The sequence below is a fragment of the Leptodactylus fuscus genome, chromosome 8 (assembly GCF_031893055.1).
Source record: "Leptodactylus fuscus isolate aLepFus1 chromosome 8, aLepFus1.hap2, whole genome shotgun sequence".
Classification (NCBI taxonomy): domain Eukaryota; kingdom Metazoa; phylum Chordata; class Amphibia; order Anura; family Leptodactylidae; genus Leptodactylus; species Leptodactylus fuscus.
Window position 1 is genome coordinate 64144487 of NC_134272.1, and position 16199 is coordinate 64160685.

General features: G+C 41.1%; 1 protein-coding gene across 2 annotated transcripts; it reads left to right on the plus strand.

The window, feature by feature from the left end:
- Nucleotides 1-484: 484 nt before the first annotated feature.
- Nucleotides 485-16199, plus strand: LSS (lanosterol synthase). Of its 2 annotated transcripts, XM_075283838.1 has the most exons (22): nucleotides 485-500; nucleotides 824-983; nucleotides 1959-2097; nucleotides 2175-2283; nucleotides 4157-4278; nucleotides 4417-4513; nucleotides 5025-5160; nucleotides 5243-5351; nucleotides 5605-5723; nucleotides 5811-5908; nucleotides 7114-7141; nucleotides 8223-8279; nucleotides 8410-8481; nucleotides 8727-8777; nucleotides 9916-10065; nucleotides 10143-10239; nucleotides 10319-10424; nucleotides 11964-12029; nucleotides 12125-12205; nucleotides 12702-12866; nucleotides 14015-14093; nucleotides 15673-16199. In XM_075283838.1, the coding sequence occupies exons 1-22, from the start codon at nucleotides 487-489 to the stop codon at nucleotides 15817-15819; spliced, it is 2202 nt and encodes a 733-aa protein (XP_075139939.1). In that variant the 5' UTR covers nucleotides 485-486; the 3' UTR covers nucleotides 15820-16199. The 2 variants fall into 2 exon arrangements, with proteins under 2 accessions (XP_075139939.1, XP_075139940.1); XM_075283839.1 differs by lacking the exon at nucleotides 485-500 and having other exon boundaries at nucleotides 909-983; nucleotides 1940-2097.

The following is a 16199-nucleotide window of genomic DNA, read 5'->3' on the forward strand; positions in this document are numbered from 1 at the left end:
TTAACCCCCACATAGTATAATGGCCCCTTTACTGACCCCCCACACAGTATTTTGTCCCATTTTAGGACCCCACATAAGACTCTGGCACTACAACCGTAGCTCAGCTGTGTCTGGCGCGGAGCCCCCGTGTGGCGGTGTTAGTGACTACCAACTCCTCCCCACAAGCTTCTCCTGATACACTCCAGCGCTAGCACACGCTATTCTGTATTTGTCTCTCCTCATTGGCTGACAGTTCGTGGCCACGCCTCCATGTAGAACTCTATGGATGCTCTGATTGGCTTATGCTACCTCTGCTCATGTCAGGATAGTGTGATGCGGCATCGGGCGGCGCGGTGTAGTGTGGGAAATGTAGTCCCGTGCTATATCACGGTCTATGCAAAGGGGAGGCTCAAGAACCACAAGCCCCAGAACCCTCTGCGCGTTCCTACATTACTTCTTATCACTTAAGGGATGGAGCGGTATAGACCGTGATCAGAGGACAGAGAAATGAGTGTGGGAACGTAAGTATTGTGGAGGCGTGTGGATACTAATAATGTGTATGTAGAAATATGGAATACAATCGTGTATAGAACTCTATATAGTCCGTTATCTGAGAGTCATGTATAGCTCAACCATTTATAGTATGGAATAATACAATATTTCCTTTAATAAATGTTTCCTTATCTAGGATTATACCATTCATATCACATTCCATATCAGGAACTGCTCTGTATAATATTTCCCATCATTTCAGTAATAATTTATGTTAAATCTAGACGGTCTGCCCATCACATGTGCTAACTGCGCCATATATAACAACTTTTTTGTCGCACTTTCTTGCCAGGTGTCTACGCAGAAGAGGGGGTCCTTACAAGACTGATCCGGCCACAGATCTGACATGCTGGCGCCTCTCCTGTACAGTAGGGAGACAAACCTGGCGCTATGTGGAGGGAGAAGATCGGCCACAGACTGCCCTGGAGGCACACTCTCTGGGGTTGGATACGGTATCTAAGAATTAAAGTGAAATTATGTCTTGTACTAATTTACAAAGGATAGTATAAAAATAGCCCAGCTTGAAGTAAATTCATATAGGGGTATGTTCGCACACACATGGAGGACATGGATGGTAAATGATGCACATGTTTGAATGCTTGTACCCTAATTTAGGGAGAGGAATTTGAGGTCTTCCACTTAAAGGAGTTGTCCGGGAATTATAGTACTTGGGCAGGAGGCTGGGGAAGGTGAAACATAAAAAATCCCAAAACATACCTGTCCCCGGCTCTCCGGTGTCCCCTGCCATTGTTGGTCCAGTGCTTGTGCCAGCGGAAACTCTTGCTGCCCATGACCACTGAGGCCAAACAGTAACTTCAGCGGTCATAGGAATTGTACTAGTGACAGCTGTGAGTAATATCACTGGATCCTTTACTGATTGGACTCAGTGGTCACGTGTGGTGAGGACTTCCACCAGCACAAGCCCTGGTGTGCCCTGGACAGGTGAGTATGACTTGTTTTTTTTATGTTTGACCCTCCTCTGTCTCCTGCCCAAGTACTGTTACTCCTTTAAATCCTCTCCAAATACCATTGCGAATCATTGTTACAATAGAAAGACCTTCCTCAAATTCCTCTCTGAATTACAGCATGTGAACATCTGCCACGTTCAGTGGCAATAAATTGGGCAGCTGTTATTTATGCACTAATATATATTCAAGTTAATTAAAAAAAAAAATGGAATCTGTAACTGAACCCTTTATCTGCACCCTGGTGTCTATTGTTCTGATCGTCAGACAATCGGAACAACTAACAAACGGACCAGGGTTTCATTATTTTCTATACTTCCTTTCTCAGAAGGGAGGTTTACCAAATTTTATCATCATTATATTGTCTTGATTTACTTGGATTGTGTCTGTCATGTAATATCTGTAAATACAGTAGTATATAGGAGATATTCAGTAACATGGAGTTTTTACTCTTCTATGCAGAGCGAATTTTTAAAGGACTTACCAAAGGCTCATAATGCCCACGATGGAGCTGAAAATGGAATGTCATTTTATTCTGCTTTACAAGCGGAGGATGGGCATTGGGCTGGGGATTATGGCGGACCACTGTTCTTGATGCCAGGTGAGATATATAGCTCCTATGGTTTGATTTGTCAGACATATGAAATACTCTCTGTTCATTTGTGACACTTTTTTTAGGTCTTCTGATTGCTTGCCATGTGACTCAGACTCCCCTCCCTGACGCCACCAAGAAGGAGATGATACGCTACTTACGATCGGTGCAGCTTGCCGATGGAGGATGGGGCTTGTAAGTACATGACTGTTGTTTCACTGCTTCGCAACACACATAGCATGTACATAAACACTATAGTCTGTGAATACAGTGAAGCAGATAAACTAAAAGTGTCTCATTTTTAGTTAGTGCAACATTAGACTAGACCGTCTTAGGGTGAGTTCACACGGAGTAAAGTGCCGCGTGATGTGGCACGTATATGCCGCGTGAGCTTTTGCGGGCCGTATACGATCCCATTGATTTCAATGGGAGCCGGGATCGTATACGCGGCGCTATTTTGCAAAATCACAGCCACAAAATCACGTGGCACTTTACTCCGTGTGAACTCACCCTTAAACTGCACCAGATTTTCCAAAGTATCTGATGCTGTGTGATAATCTGCTGCACTTTTAGACTACCTGTTCTAACTTTACGCCACTTATTAATTGGATTCGTTTCTGACAAAATTGTGGTTCACAAATGTGACACAGTGGCTGAAATTGTGGCGCAACTTCCAAAATTGTGGCACAATGTCTGGCTCACAGTTTAGCTTATTAAACCACACCTCCTTTCCAATAACATGTCATACGAGGCACAGAAACTGTTTTGTCTAAAACCCATAAAAAACGATATGTAAAACATGTACACCATTTTTGGAGGGGAATTCTGGTGCACAGTTATTAGTTTATCTGCTCCATTGTGTGTTCAGTGTTTAGATATGAACATGTGTAAGACATTTCAGGACTCCTTTAAGGCTTTACTTACCATAGAGGCCTATCTAGACAGACTATAGTTCACTAGGCAAGGGTCACTTGATAAGAGTCTAATGCAAGGTTCTCTTCACTTTTGCAGTTACAATTGATTTACATTTATTGCTACTTTTTGCTGAGTAAATGGTGGTAGATGGAGAGAATTTATTACAATTTTCATGTCAGTTTGAACCCGAAATGTGTCACTTTGTCCATTTTTTCCACACACTTGCCAATTTAAAGGGATCCTATCTTTTAAATACAATTTTTTCTCCCTAATATTAAGAAAGGCTATTCTTCTCCTACCTTTCCTTTTCGTCTCCTTGCCGCCGTTCGCCTACAATCCCGGTTTTTCTCGGTATGTAAATGAGCTCGCAGCACTTGGGGCGGGCCCCAGCGCTCAAACAGCACTGGGGGCATCCCCAATGCTGCCAGAGAACTCTCCAGCACCACCTCCATCTTCTTCTGCGACAAGGTCTTCACTGAGTCTTCTTTCAACGGCGTTTTCTTACTTCTAGGCCTCGTGCCTAGGGCAAGCCGACTGCGCATGCCCGCCGGCCACGAGAAAATGGCCGCTTACAATACTGTGGAAGCGACCATTTTTCATGTAGCCCTGGGCATGCGCAGTTGGCTTGCCCGATGGCCTAGAAGTAGGAAGACGCCGCTGGAAGAAGACGCGGTGAAGACCTTGTTACAGAAGAAGATGGAGGCGGCGCTGGAGAGCTCTCTGACAGCATTGGGGATGCTCCCAGTGCTGTTTGAGCTCTGGGGCCCGCCCCCAGTGCTGCGAGAGAGCTCCTTTACATACCAAGAAAAACCAGGATTGCAGGCGAACGGCAGCGCAGAGAAGAAAAGTAAAGGTAGGAGAAGAATAGTCTTTCTTAAGGCTATTCCGACATGTTAAGGAGAGAAAATTGTGTTTAAAAGATAGGATCCCTTCAAAAAACAGTGGGTAGAGTGCAGTGGGGCTCAAAACAGTATGGGGGCACCTTACCTGCTAGATTTACTATACCTTATGCCAGAAAACAGACTTGAGTCAGACCTGAAACCCCTTTAATCACTTTTTTAGTATTTACCAACTCACTAAATTAAATTTGTCTTTAAGGTAAAAGTTGGATGTTGCCTTGTTTCCTAGTGGTAATAATCTGTCTTAACTGTAGGCATATTGAAGATAAGAGTACTGTATTCGGCACGGCTCTCAGTTATACCTCCTTGCGCCTTCTCGGTGTGTCGCAGGATGACCCAGATATGACACGGGCCCGCAACAATCTTCATAGTAAGGGTAAGTTGTGTACATGACCTTCTAGCTTTACTCAATCAGTTGTGATATACATACATATATATATATATATATATATATATATATATATATATATATATCTTCTTCCTCTTGGTCTGACGTATCCAACTTTTCTTTCAGGAGGTGCCATTGGTATTCCTTCTTGGGGGAAGTTCTGGTTAGCTGTGCTCAATGTGTACAGTTGGGAAGGAATGAACACGCTGTTCCCAGAGATGTGGTGAGTTTTTTCTCCTTTACATTTTTGGTGTATAAGGGGGTTGACCTGCGAGTGACACATTTGCTCCCTAGCAATATTGCACTGCTATATAAAGCACAGATGAATATATTTACTTTGTGTTGTTGGCACTTCTGGTGAGTGAGGACACAGTAGCAGAGATCTTTGCCTTCAGGGTGATATCAGTCTTTGGCCACATTTTATCATGTCTTAGTGAGAGTCCACATTCAGAATAATAGATATTTGGTGTACTTGTACAGTTTTAGCAGGACCCTTATTTTTTCTGCATCCTGCCTCCCATTGACAACAATGAAAGGCAGAATCTGCTGCGGATTTGGGGACAGAATCCACCACCAAATATGCGGCAAATTCCTCCGTGTGAGCGTATCCTTATTGTTCTTATGCATTGTTTTTCAAGGGTGCAGCCCAGTATATGACTGTAATCTTTGGTATACTTAGATAGAATTTCATTAAATAGAGATTTTGTTCTCTAATTCCTAATGTTCTCTTTTAGGCTTCTTCCCCAATGGTTTCCTGCTCACCCTAGCACCCTTTGGTGTCATTGCCGACAGGTTTACTTGCCAATGAGTTACTGTTATGCAACACGTTTGAGTGCCCATGAGGATGACTTGATCCGCAGCTTAAGACAAGTGAGGAACAGGCAATGCATTTAGATGTATATGTATATTTTTATTCTTTGGTGTATAGTATTAATGTTTGCTTGTTGTGCAGGAGCTGTACGTGCAGGAATATAGCAGTATCAATTGGCCTGCACAGAGGAACAATGTTGCAGCTTGTGACCTGTACACACCACACAGTACACTACTTAACGTTGCTTATGGTAAGAGCCAGTGTTTCCGTCAGGGTATTTGCATTTCTATATCTGCAGATTTTTATGTGGATAGCACTACAATGAACAACGTTGTCAGATAGAGATGAGCTATATTTCTCTTAAAATTCTGTTTAAGTATTTTCTTAAATTAGACTCCCTGACTCCTGAATCTTTCACAAATAACCTGATGTTTCATCATTCCCATTCAGTTTCCATTCTCATTGTCTTTCCATGTATAAGTGGTTTTTCACTTTGGTTGCAGCCGTGTTGAATATATATGAGACATACCACATTCCTGCTCTGCGTCGACGTGCCGTGCATGAATTGTATGACCATATAACAGCAGATGACCGCTTTACGAAGTGTATCAGCATTGGTCCAGTAAGTGACATTAAATGCAGTGGACACATCAATGGTTTGTGCTACAAGCGTGATTTCATAAATAACCTTCTTTTTTTTTTTTTTTAGATCTCCAAGGTGATTAATATGGTGGTTCGTTGGCACGTTGATGGACCAGAATCTCCTTCATTCCAAGAACATGTAGATCGCATCCCTGATTACCTTTGGTAAGTAGATCTCCATCTGGTGCATAAAGACATTTTTCACATGTTCTAAATTAATTTATTAATCTGATTTTTGCAATGCAATATTGTGGACACAATACGCTCTTACGTATCACCATACTGAAGCCTAAATTAGTATAATTGGTATATGAGCCGGCTCAGAGAAATACACAAAGTCACATAATATGGGATTATGTGACCAATATGGATTCTGGTCTTTAATCTTTTACACATTGCATAGAAAAAGAAAAGGTGTGATTAGTATAATTAACATAACATGGTTGGGTATAAAGTTGTAACATAAGTTTTGGAACATAACTATTGAATAAGGGCCAGAAGAAGTTTCATTCCATTATAGAGAACAGTTTTCTGCAAAGGAAGAGGATGAGCTGTAAGGAATGTAAGATGGAGAACAGGCACAAGTTGGAATCCCTCACAAAGTTGTAAAGATGACCCTTCACCACCTCTGATAAGTCCAGCTCTCTGCATCATTTAATAGACGCTGCCCCGCTGATTCCAGGCCCCACCGTTCTGAGCAATAAGTGCTGTTAGTTTCAACTAGGCTGGAATCAATGGAGCAGCACCTATTAACAGATATTAAGAACTGAGTTGGTGATGTTATAGTAGAATTTCATTATGATCCCAAACAGGGATCTCATCTTAATATCTGGGAATTTTCAATTCATAGATGGTGAAAGGTCTCCTTTAAAGTGTACCCCTAGTGAGTCGCTTAGATAGGTTTTCACATCACAGATATTTATGGCTTATCCACAGGATATATCCTAATGTCCAATAAATATGGGTCCCACTTCTTTGACAAATATCTGTATAGGAGTGGAACTCCTATAGAAGTGAAAGGAGAGGGTCATGCATGGATAGCCACCTCTTCATTTATAGTGGTCTCAACAAGGGGGGGGGGTCAGGGGACCCTTGTTCTCTAGCTAGGTTCTAGTCATAGAATGCCATGTTACATTACTCTGAGACCAGCACCTATCTAATTCTGAGGTTATATGACAAATTAGTGTTGCCCTTTACTTCGTCCTTGCTGATGTGAGCTACAGATCCGATAGAGGGAAAAACAGAGCTCTAAAATAAATTAAGTCTTAAATATAACAGGGAGTATCTGTTTTGTCTGTGTCTGTAAGAGGTGGCCATGTCTGTACACTTTAAATGTAAGGTATAAGAACTCACCATTTTTTTTCTTGCAGGCTGGGTTTGGATGGGATGAAAATGCAGGTAAATATGGGCCTCTCTTCACTTTTTTTTATTTGGGGAAACCTTTGCTTTGGGGATACCTATTGCATGTAAAAAAAATAAAAAATAAAGTAAAATAAAATATCTGTTGCTAAAGTCAGTGGTTAATGTTATCAGATCCCCAAGCTGGTAGTGATGTTGGACTGTAATTTATGGTTTGTTATATTAACATGTAGTAGATTTGTTAGAGAATTTTTTACAACTGTCCCATTAACCAACAGTAAATAGGGATGGCAGGAGTTCATTTACTTAAAGCAACCCTGTTCATATGAATGGAACTGATTTTTTTTTTTTTTTCTTTTACAACAAATCTGCTGTGTGTGAATATCCCCTTACAAAAAAATGTATAGAAATATTTCTGCTGTCTCTATTGTTGCAATTTAGATGTGTATGCAATATGTACCGTATATACTCGAGTATAAGCCGACCCGAATATAAGCCGAGGCCCCTAATTTTACCACAAAAAACTGGGAAAACTTATTGACTCGAGTATAATCCGAGGGGGGAAATGCAGCAGCTACTGGAAAATTTCAAAAATTAAAAGGGTCAGAGTTTTTGGGTGCATTAGGTGCTGGGGAAGGGGAGGGGGTGTTTTGGTTGTCTGTCTGTCCCTTCCCTGAGCTTGAGGACTGGGGTTTTTTCTTCCCCCACTTGGAATTCAGTCTGGCTGACTATAGGGTATCTGCAGTGCTCCTATTAACCCCTTCCCGACGGAACTTTTATTTACTTTATTTTTTATTATTATTTTTTCAAAACTTTTTTTTCACTATTTTATGGGAGATTCTATACATTACTATTGCGGCTGGTCATAGACACCCCCCTCCCAAAAAAAAAAAAAACTTTTTTTTTTTTTTTTGCTTGACTCGAGTATAAGCCGAGGGGGGCTTTTTCAGCACAAAAACTGTGCTGAAAAATTCGGCTTATACTTGAGTATATACGTATGTATGTGTGCAATTTATTTATTTTTTTTTAATTTTAACTTGTCAAGTTTCCTGTTCGGGTTCTAGTTCTAGTTTCTATTTAACTTTTGTATTCAGCATCAACATCTATTCATTTTTTCCAGGGCACAAATGGATCTCAGCTCTGGGATACAGCATTTGCTATACAGGCTTTCTTAGAGGTAAAGAATGTGAATTACAAGCAGTTGTGTTTCATCATGGAAACCTGGTAGAAATTATATAACATATATCTCAGTTTAATCCCTTTTTTCTTTTGTTTATAAGATATATGTTTTTGCATTTTGTCCGCAGGCTGGAGCACACAAGAAAAAACTGTTTCAGACAGCTTTGGAGAAAGCGCATGAATTTCTTCGTATTACACAGGTGCAGTTTGGGGAAAAACCTAGAAAATATTTAAGATGTTCAGTGTTAATTTTTGATATAAAGAATTACCAAAATTAAATCTTAAAAAAAAATTAAACTGAAAAGCAATAGGACATTTATCAAAGATGTCTGACGAAAAAACGGACCATAATAACCAATTAGAACTCGTTTTTTTGTGCAAAGGAGTCGTCAGATAAAAAAATTAATATACCGTAAGCTGAAAATAAGCAATCTTTATGTCACAGGTACCAGATAATCCACCGGAGTACAAGAAGTACTACAGACAAATGAACAAGGTGGGTATATTTTCGAGTCCTAGGGGGTGTTTACTCCTTGCACATATTATCTATAACTCTTTCTGTCTGAGTTATACACATGTTAAAAGTCACTGAAAACCATTTTATTTCCTGACCCACTGATAATCCATTTTGCTACACCGCAGTTTCCTTACAATACAGAGAAAAAGTTGAAGAAAAGAAGTCTTATTTTTTTGGATCCCGTCCTAGTTTTGCCGGAACATCTGATGACTTATTTTTCTTTAGGCATCTGTTATACGGCTCTGTTCGGTGGACAGACTTCCTTTAATAAACCTCTCACATGTTTGGAATACTTTGCATAGCTCTTACTTTAGTTACTTTTTTCCAAATTTAGTTTCTCAAGTGTTTATTAACTAGTTTAAAAAGTTATATTCAGGATAAACTGAGAATTAACCCCTAAACTAAACTCCCTCCCCCCTGCCTAACTTCTAATTTACTTCAATTTTTTTTAAAAAAGCTATAATTACCTATATCCCTGGGAGCGGTCATGTGACCACCCCAGGGACACTTTCAGATAATCCGATGATGTTTCACCGCTTCCAAAATGGAACGCCACCATTACTCTTTGCCCTCCCCTATCCCTTCAATACTTATCAAGCCTTCCTGTGTCCGGGGAACAGCTCCTTCCCTCTGCCCTTCTTCTAGTATTTGGCGGAATAGGTTAACTAGGGCGATAGGGAAGGGGCTAGTAATAGGCAGGATCGCTATGCTTAATGAGACAGGGAGGGAGGGGCTAGTAATGGGCATGATCACTAGGCTTAGTGAGGGTGGGAGGGGCTATAAATGGGCAGGATCGCTAGGCTTAGTGAGACAGGGAGGGGCTGAGTGAGAGGGAATTAGTGTAGCAGCTACACAGGAAGCTGCACAGCAGGAAGTTAACACTAGTAAACAAAGGTAGAAGATGCAGCAGCAACCAGAGACTCTCAGAACTCACTCTGTACTTATTAACCCATTACTAGCACTAACACACCTTTCTAAAATAAAAGTTTCTGCCCTGAAAACCCCTTTAACTGTTGCATTCCTGTGCAGCCCCAATGCTACTGCTCCAGTTCTTATCGCTGACTATAAAAACATGTGGTTTTATGGTCCTTAGAAGTGACTCTTTGTTGTGAAACAGGGAGGATTCCCATTCAGCACCCTTGACTGTGGTTGGATCGTAGCAGACTGTACCGCCGAGGGGCTGAAATCTGCAATGTTGCTCCAAGAAAACTGTCCTTTCTTAACCGAACACATTCCAAAGAACAGACTACAAGATGCTGTCGATGTGGTGAGAAACATGCAAGTGGATGTTTGTGGGATTTTAATGGTTTCTATGGTGTGACTTGACAACTTGATGTATTGCAGCTACTTAGTATGAGGAATTCTGATGGTGGATTTGCTACCTATGAAACCAAACGCGGTGGCCGTTTGCTGGAGCTGCTTAATCCCTCAGAAGTGTTTGGTAAGAATATGATAATGTACATGATAAATATATTGTATGCAAATTGCAACACAGTACTGAATGCATTTACCTATTGCAGGGGATATTATGATTGACTATACATATGTGGAGTGCACATCTGCTGTAATGCAAGCTTTGAAACATTACCATGCATGGGACCCGGACTACAAAGCAGATGAGATCAGGTGATTTGTCACTCATTCAAAGTAATAGGGAGCTTTGCTTGTTCCAGAGTCCTGATATTCGTAAAATTATGTTGTATATGTATGTTTTGAGTTGTCTGCCATCTTGATTACTTCTTGCCCTCCAGTATAGTTCCCAAAATGCAAACTACATTTCCCATGGTGCTTTACAGAGACAATAGGGGGCAGGGTCTCATCACACTGCACTTGTTGAATTTCTGCCCCCTAACTTACAAAGCAGAGGTATGGTATATCATGAGTGTTGCAGCTTCAGCTTGTCTTCTATGTCTCCTGCTTGTGATAGGTTTCTCCCTATCAGCTCTTACAAGCAGAAGACATGGGGAGACATATTAAGAAACAAAGATGGGGGAACTGGGTGGGAAGAGAAGAGCTGCCAGGAGACTTTTGATAGGTGATGAAAGGGTTGAAAATGTATGGAGGTATCTGAGTTGGGATGAAACAAATAATAATGCTAAGAGTATTGCTGGGAAGTTAATGTGATATGGCAAAAATTCTTGGAGTGCTTCTTTAGATATAACATAAAGAGGACCTTTCACCATGTCCACCAACTCCAGTTCTGATTCTGACTCTGGCACAGTTGGAATTTTTTCTCTAGCTCCGGCTGTTCTTGAGCAATCAGTGCTGTTAGTTTTGTTTCCTGGTAGACCCTGTACTGTCAGGTGGGTGGTGTCAAGCAGGAGGTGTAATTCAGAGCTCCAATCAGAGGTGGACAGTTTCAGGGCACAGGATGACACCCCTGTTGCCTGTTCCTGCCTAACACCACCCACTTGACAGTACAAAGTCTAAATAGTATATCAGAGACCAACGTAACAACATTGATTGCTCAGGAACGGTGGGAGCTAGAGAAAAATTCAATCTGTACCAGAGTCAGTGGAGAAGTAGCTATTAAATGATGCAAAGAGCTGGATTTGCTGGAGGTGTGAAAAGGTCCCTTTTAAGGCACCTTCTAGTTATATATTATACATACCTGTACATGTCAGCTTTCCATTTCTCTAATGCTTGGTTCCCATCTGCCGTGGTATTCCGTCCGGGGGAGTCCGCAATTGCAAGCACTGTGCAGTGAAAGTACACAAACCCCATAGACTATATTGGGGTCCGTGTGCTTGCTGAATCATGGAGATAGGAAAGTAGATTGTGAACTACTTTCCTGTCCGCATGTTCCCTGCGAAGATCTGGCAGCAAGCGCATGGACCCCATCATAGTCTATGGGGTCTGTGTGCTTTCACTGCACACCGCTTGCAGTTGCATTCAGTATTCCATTCGTGGGGGGTCCTCATGTGAACTCCCCCGGATGGAATACCAACACAGATGTGAACGAGAACTAACTTCAATGTTATCAGTGGACTTCCAGTCACAGAATTGTGGCATTGCTTTCACATTGCTGTATTTGATGGCCATGTTCCTGTGATTTAATATCACTACATAGCAATTGACCTTGGCAGTGGCAGGAGACTTTCTCAAGACAGAAACTATGCACCTACAGCAATGTTCTGATAAGGAGTTTTGCTTTTCTTCACTTAGGGAAACCCTTCAGCAAGGACTGGATTACTGCCGTAGAATTCAGAGAAAAGATGGATCCTGGGAAGGGCAAGTATAAATACAAATGATATTAATATATGTAACTGTTAGATTGTGTTTTGTTTATTTGATTATATATTTTCATAATCTTCTATGTTATCCAGGTCTTGGGGTGTATGCTTTACATATGGCATATGGTTTGGATTAGAGGCCTTTGCTTGTATGGGATATAAATACTCAGATGGGTGAGTGTCTTCAAGAATTTCTATAGAAAGCTAACCTCTACGTAGAGGCATGTTACAGTCTCTTGGTCATATAGACTGGCTTTGCACCAGTGTTATTTTCTTTGGTCTACTGTGTTGTAGGTGGTTGTTTGACTCTCCGTCCCCTATTAGTTGTTTGAAGGGTTTCAGGCACAAATGCTATGACCTCTTCATTTGCTTACCTCGGACTACATGCAAAGCTGCACACTTAATAGAGAAGTGTATGATATTGCAGCTTTGTCCCATTCGGATGAACAGGACAAAGCCACAATACCATGCGCCGCCATGTGCCATGGTAAAAATTAAAGAGGTGACCGTGTTTGCAGAAATCCCTGTGGTCCCTTCAAACAGCTGATCGTTGATGGTGCCAAGAGTTGAACACCGAGCTTTCATTGATGGCCTATCCTACAGTCTAGTAATATGCTGGTCTCGGGAAACCCTTAATTGCTTTACACCTTTCTCTTTCCATACTACTCAGTTGTTCAGAGATCACCCGAGCCTGTGACTTTCTTCTGTCTCACCAAATGGAAGATGGAGGTTGGGGTGAAGATTTTGAATCATGTGAAGAGAGAAGATATGTTCAGAGCGCCAACTCTCAAATACATAACACATGCTGGGCATTGCTGGCTCTAATGGCTGTCAGGTAGGTTATAGAATATTGTATAGTTACATAGTAGATGAGGTTGGATAAAGACATTAGTCCATCAAGTCCAACCTATAACCCTACAATCCCTACAGTGTTGATCCAGGGGAAGGCAAAAAAACCCATGAGGCTCATGCCAATTGCCCTATTTCAGGGGAAAAAATTCCTTCCCGACTCCAAATCTGGCAGTCAGTATAAAACCTGATAATTTACACTATGAGATGTATACATCCATGCGTACAAGGGAACTTAGCAAGGCCTCTGAAGGTTGAATGTGCTTGTAATTGGAAACAAAGGTATAGATTTACTAATCCTCTATAAGACAATGTAAACCTAGGCCAGGCAATGTGTCTCATGCTGGATAATACATTTTGGGTATCTCTAGATACTTTAGTCTAACTGTATATCACCTATTGGTTGGCTTATTCTGCACTAAAAATTTGCCACACGTTGGTGCATGTTAACCCTTTGTTGAGTGAGGCATAGAATGTGATTGAAACACATAATAAAAGCAGAGCAAATCAAGTACACCTATTTGGCGATAATTAAAGGGGCTTTCCAGCCTAAGAATACTCCTGAGCTATTCTAAGGAAAGGTCAAGAATATCAGCTTGGCGAGGGTCCAACACCAAGCACCCACACAGATCAGCTGTTCTCAGCAGCTCATACACAGATTATGGAGGAGGAAGCAGGCAGCTCTGTCCTCTGTCTAGTGGCTGAACTCATTACAGCTTAGTTCCCATTCAAGTAAATGGGTGCTGATCTGCAGTAACCTGGTCTGGCCACTACACAGAGAACAGAGCTGTCTGCTTCCTGTTCCATTTTCTGTGTATCGGCCCCTGAAAACAACTGATAAGTGGGGGTGCTGGGTGTCAGATCCTCATTGATCTCCTATTGCTGACCTAAACCTTTAAGCCAGAATTCTGGAACATTTAGCTTAATAAATCCCCCCCCTCCCCATAGTGTTTCACTGTTAAGACACAGTGAATTGGAGGTGAAGGAGTTGTGTTAGCAGCACATTAGTTGGCCATATCTTTTAATTGCCATCCTAATGTTCTTTAATAAAGTAGTTTCATATGTGTTGCATTATAGGATCAGGGCTTTGTGTGTTATATAGAGCATTCTGTTGAGTTTACAGATGTTTTGCAGGTTTCCCAATATTGCTGTCTTGGAAAGAGGAGTTAAACTGCTACTAGAGAAGCAACTAGACAATGGAGACTGGCCTCAGGTATGCAACATGTAGGCTGTGAACTTTAATGCTGACTACAGGCTTACTAAAGAGATGCTTTAATGCTGTATATTTAATATCACACACTGGTTGGGTAACCTTTAGGGTCCATTCACACGGAGTAAATGCACACTCATTTTGGCACAAATCACATGTAAAAAATGTCATTGAAGTCAATGGGAGTCTTATTTTTACACGTGTATTTTTTAAACATGTATTGTGCCAAAATGAGCATGCGTTTACTCCGTGTGAATGGACCCTCAGATTATCTTTTTATACAATTAAACATTCCAGCACGCCTCTTATTGAAACCAAATATATGGAACTAACAGCACTCAAAATACATACAAGAGAAAAGCCTTCCATACAGATAGATTTTAGGCAGGTTTTTCCAACGATATTATAGGCACCTCCTGACTCTGTCCTGACAGATGATGTCATGGGGAAAGAAGATATCAGGCATGTTATTATATCCAATCCATTGTTACCCCTGGAACTCTCCTCTCCCCATTGACAATACATGCACTCTTGGCTAAGCATCTGTCAGCTGAATGATGGAGGATCTATGGGCTCCATAAGAGAGACAGAAAGTTGTTGATAGCTTAATATAATTGTTTTCAGCAAATATAAGCGAGAGTAATAGTTAACTGAATCACACATATCCTTATTTCAAAACAAAAGTATATTTTATCTCCTTTTAAGGAGGACCTTTCACCGACTCCAACTCTCTTCGCTAATTCTGGTGCAATGGAATCTGTAGCTCCCACTGTTCCTTAGCAATCAAAGCTGTTAGTATCACCACCAAAAATGACAGTTTAAGAGCGGATTCACACCTGCGCCCGGTCTCCGCTTTGTGGGTTTCCGTCTTTTGCCGAGAGGAGACGGCAGAGGAGAGGCGTCTTCTGGTCTCCACGGTGAAACTGTTTTGTTTTTTTTAACCAAACACAAAGTCCTGCATGTCCGACTTTGTGTCCGGTTAAAAAAAAAAAAAACAGTTTCACCGCGGAGACCAGAAGACTCACCGGCGGACACTTTGCAAACCCATTCAAATGAATGGGTTTGAAGACTGACTGCTGGTTTCTGTCTCCTGTCCAATTTCTCGGGCAGAAGATGGAAACCTGAAAGTGGAGACCAGGACACAGATGTGAACCCACCCATATTCTCTACCGTCCGGGTTGGCAGTGCTATACTAGTTGGTGGGGATGAGGAAAGATCTTGTAAAGAATACGATCAGTGGATAGCTTTGTCATAGTAGGACAGTCCCTTTAAAGTTCAACCCTCTTATTTTGATCCACTGTCACATATAAAGAGAGTTATACACCTACATGACTAATATGTCTTTGCAGTTTGCACTATGTAGAGGCTGTAACTTTTTTTGTAACTGTTCTATAATAATCTATACCTGCTGCACACATATACTATATTATTTATCTACATTCAACCAGTGTATGTGCTAGTTCACATTTAGAATGTACCCCCAACTATAACACACATTTTACTTTATCAGAGTTGTGGTTCTTTACACGCATTTCAGCTCACCCCATTTACTTATTAACCCATTGTTATCTTTGCTATGCAGGAGAATATATCAGGTGTCTTTAACAAGAGCTGTGCCATCAGCTACACTTCTTATCGTAACGTATTCCCAATATGGACTCTTGGACGTTTTTCGCGTCTTCACCCAGAGAATCCCCTGGCTGGAGTTCACAAAAACAGGCACGGCTAAACAATATTCAAGATAATGGGACTGGATCAGCAGCCGTATACAGAGAGAGCCTACCTCCTACCCTATATACATTAATTTTTTTAACTCTTTACTTTCCAGAATTGCCTTTACTCAGTTCTTAATTCACGGACATATACAGTGGGCCATTTCCAATAACATGGAGGTTATTTTAATTTTGGACATTTCAGTAATTTATATTAAATTTTCATAAGGATCTGTTTCACGTAAACCAGGACTTGAAAACTGACCAGTGTAGATATATAATGTACCGTAATTGTTTTTAACAGGAAAAGCAATGATACAAGTGAATGTATCTGTAAAAAATAAACATTTTACAATACTTTTCGTGTTATGTTTAATAATGGGGTCCATTAAGTGTT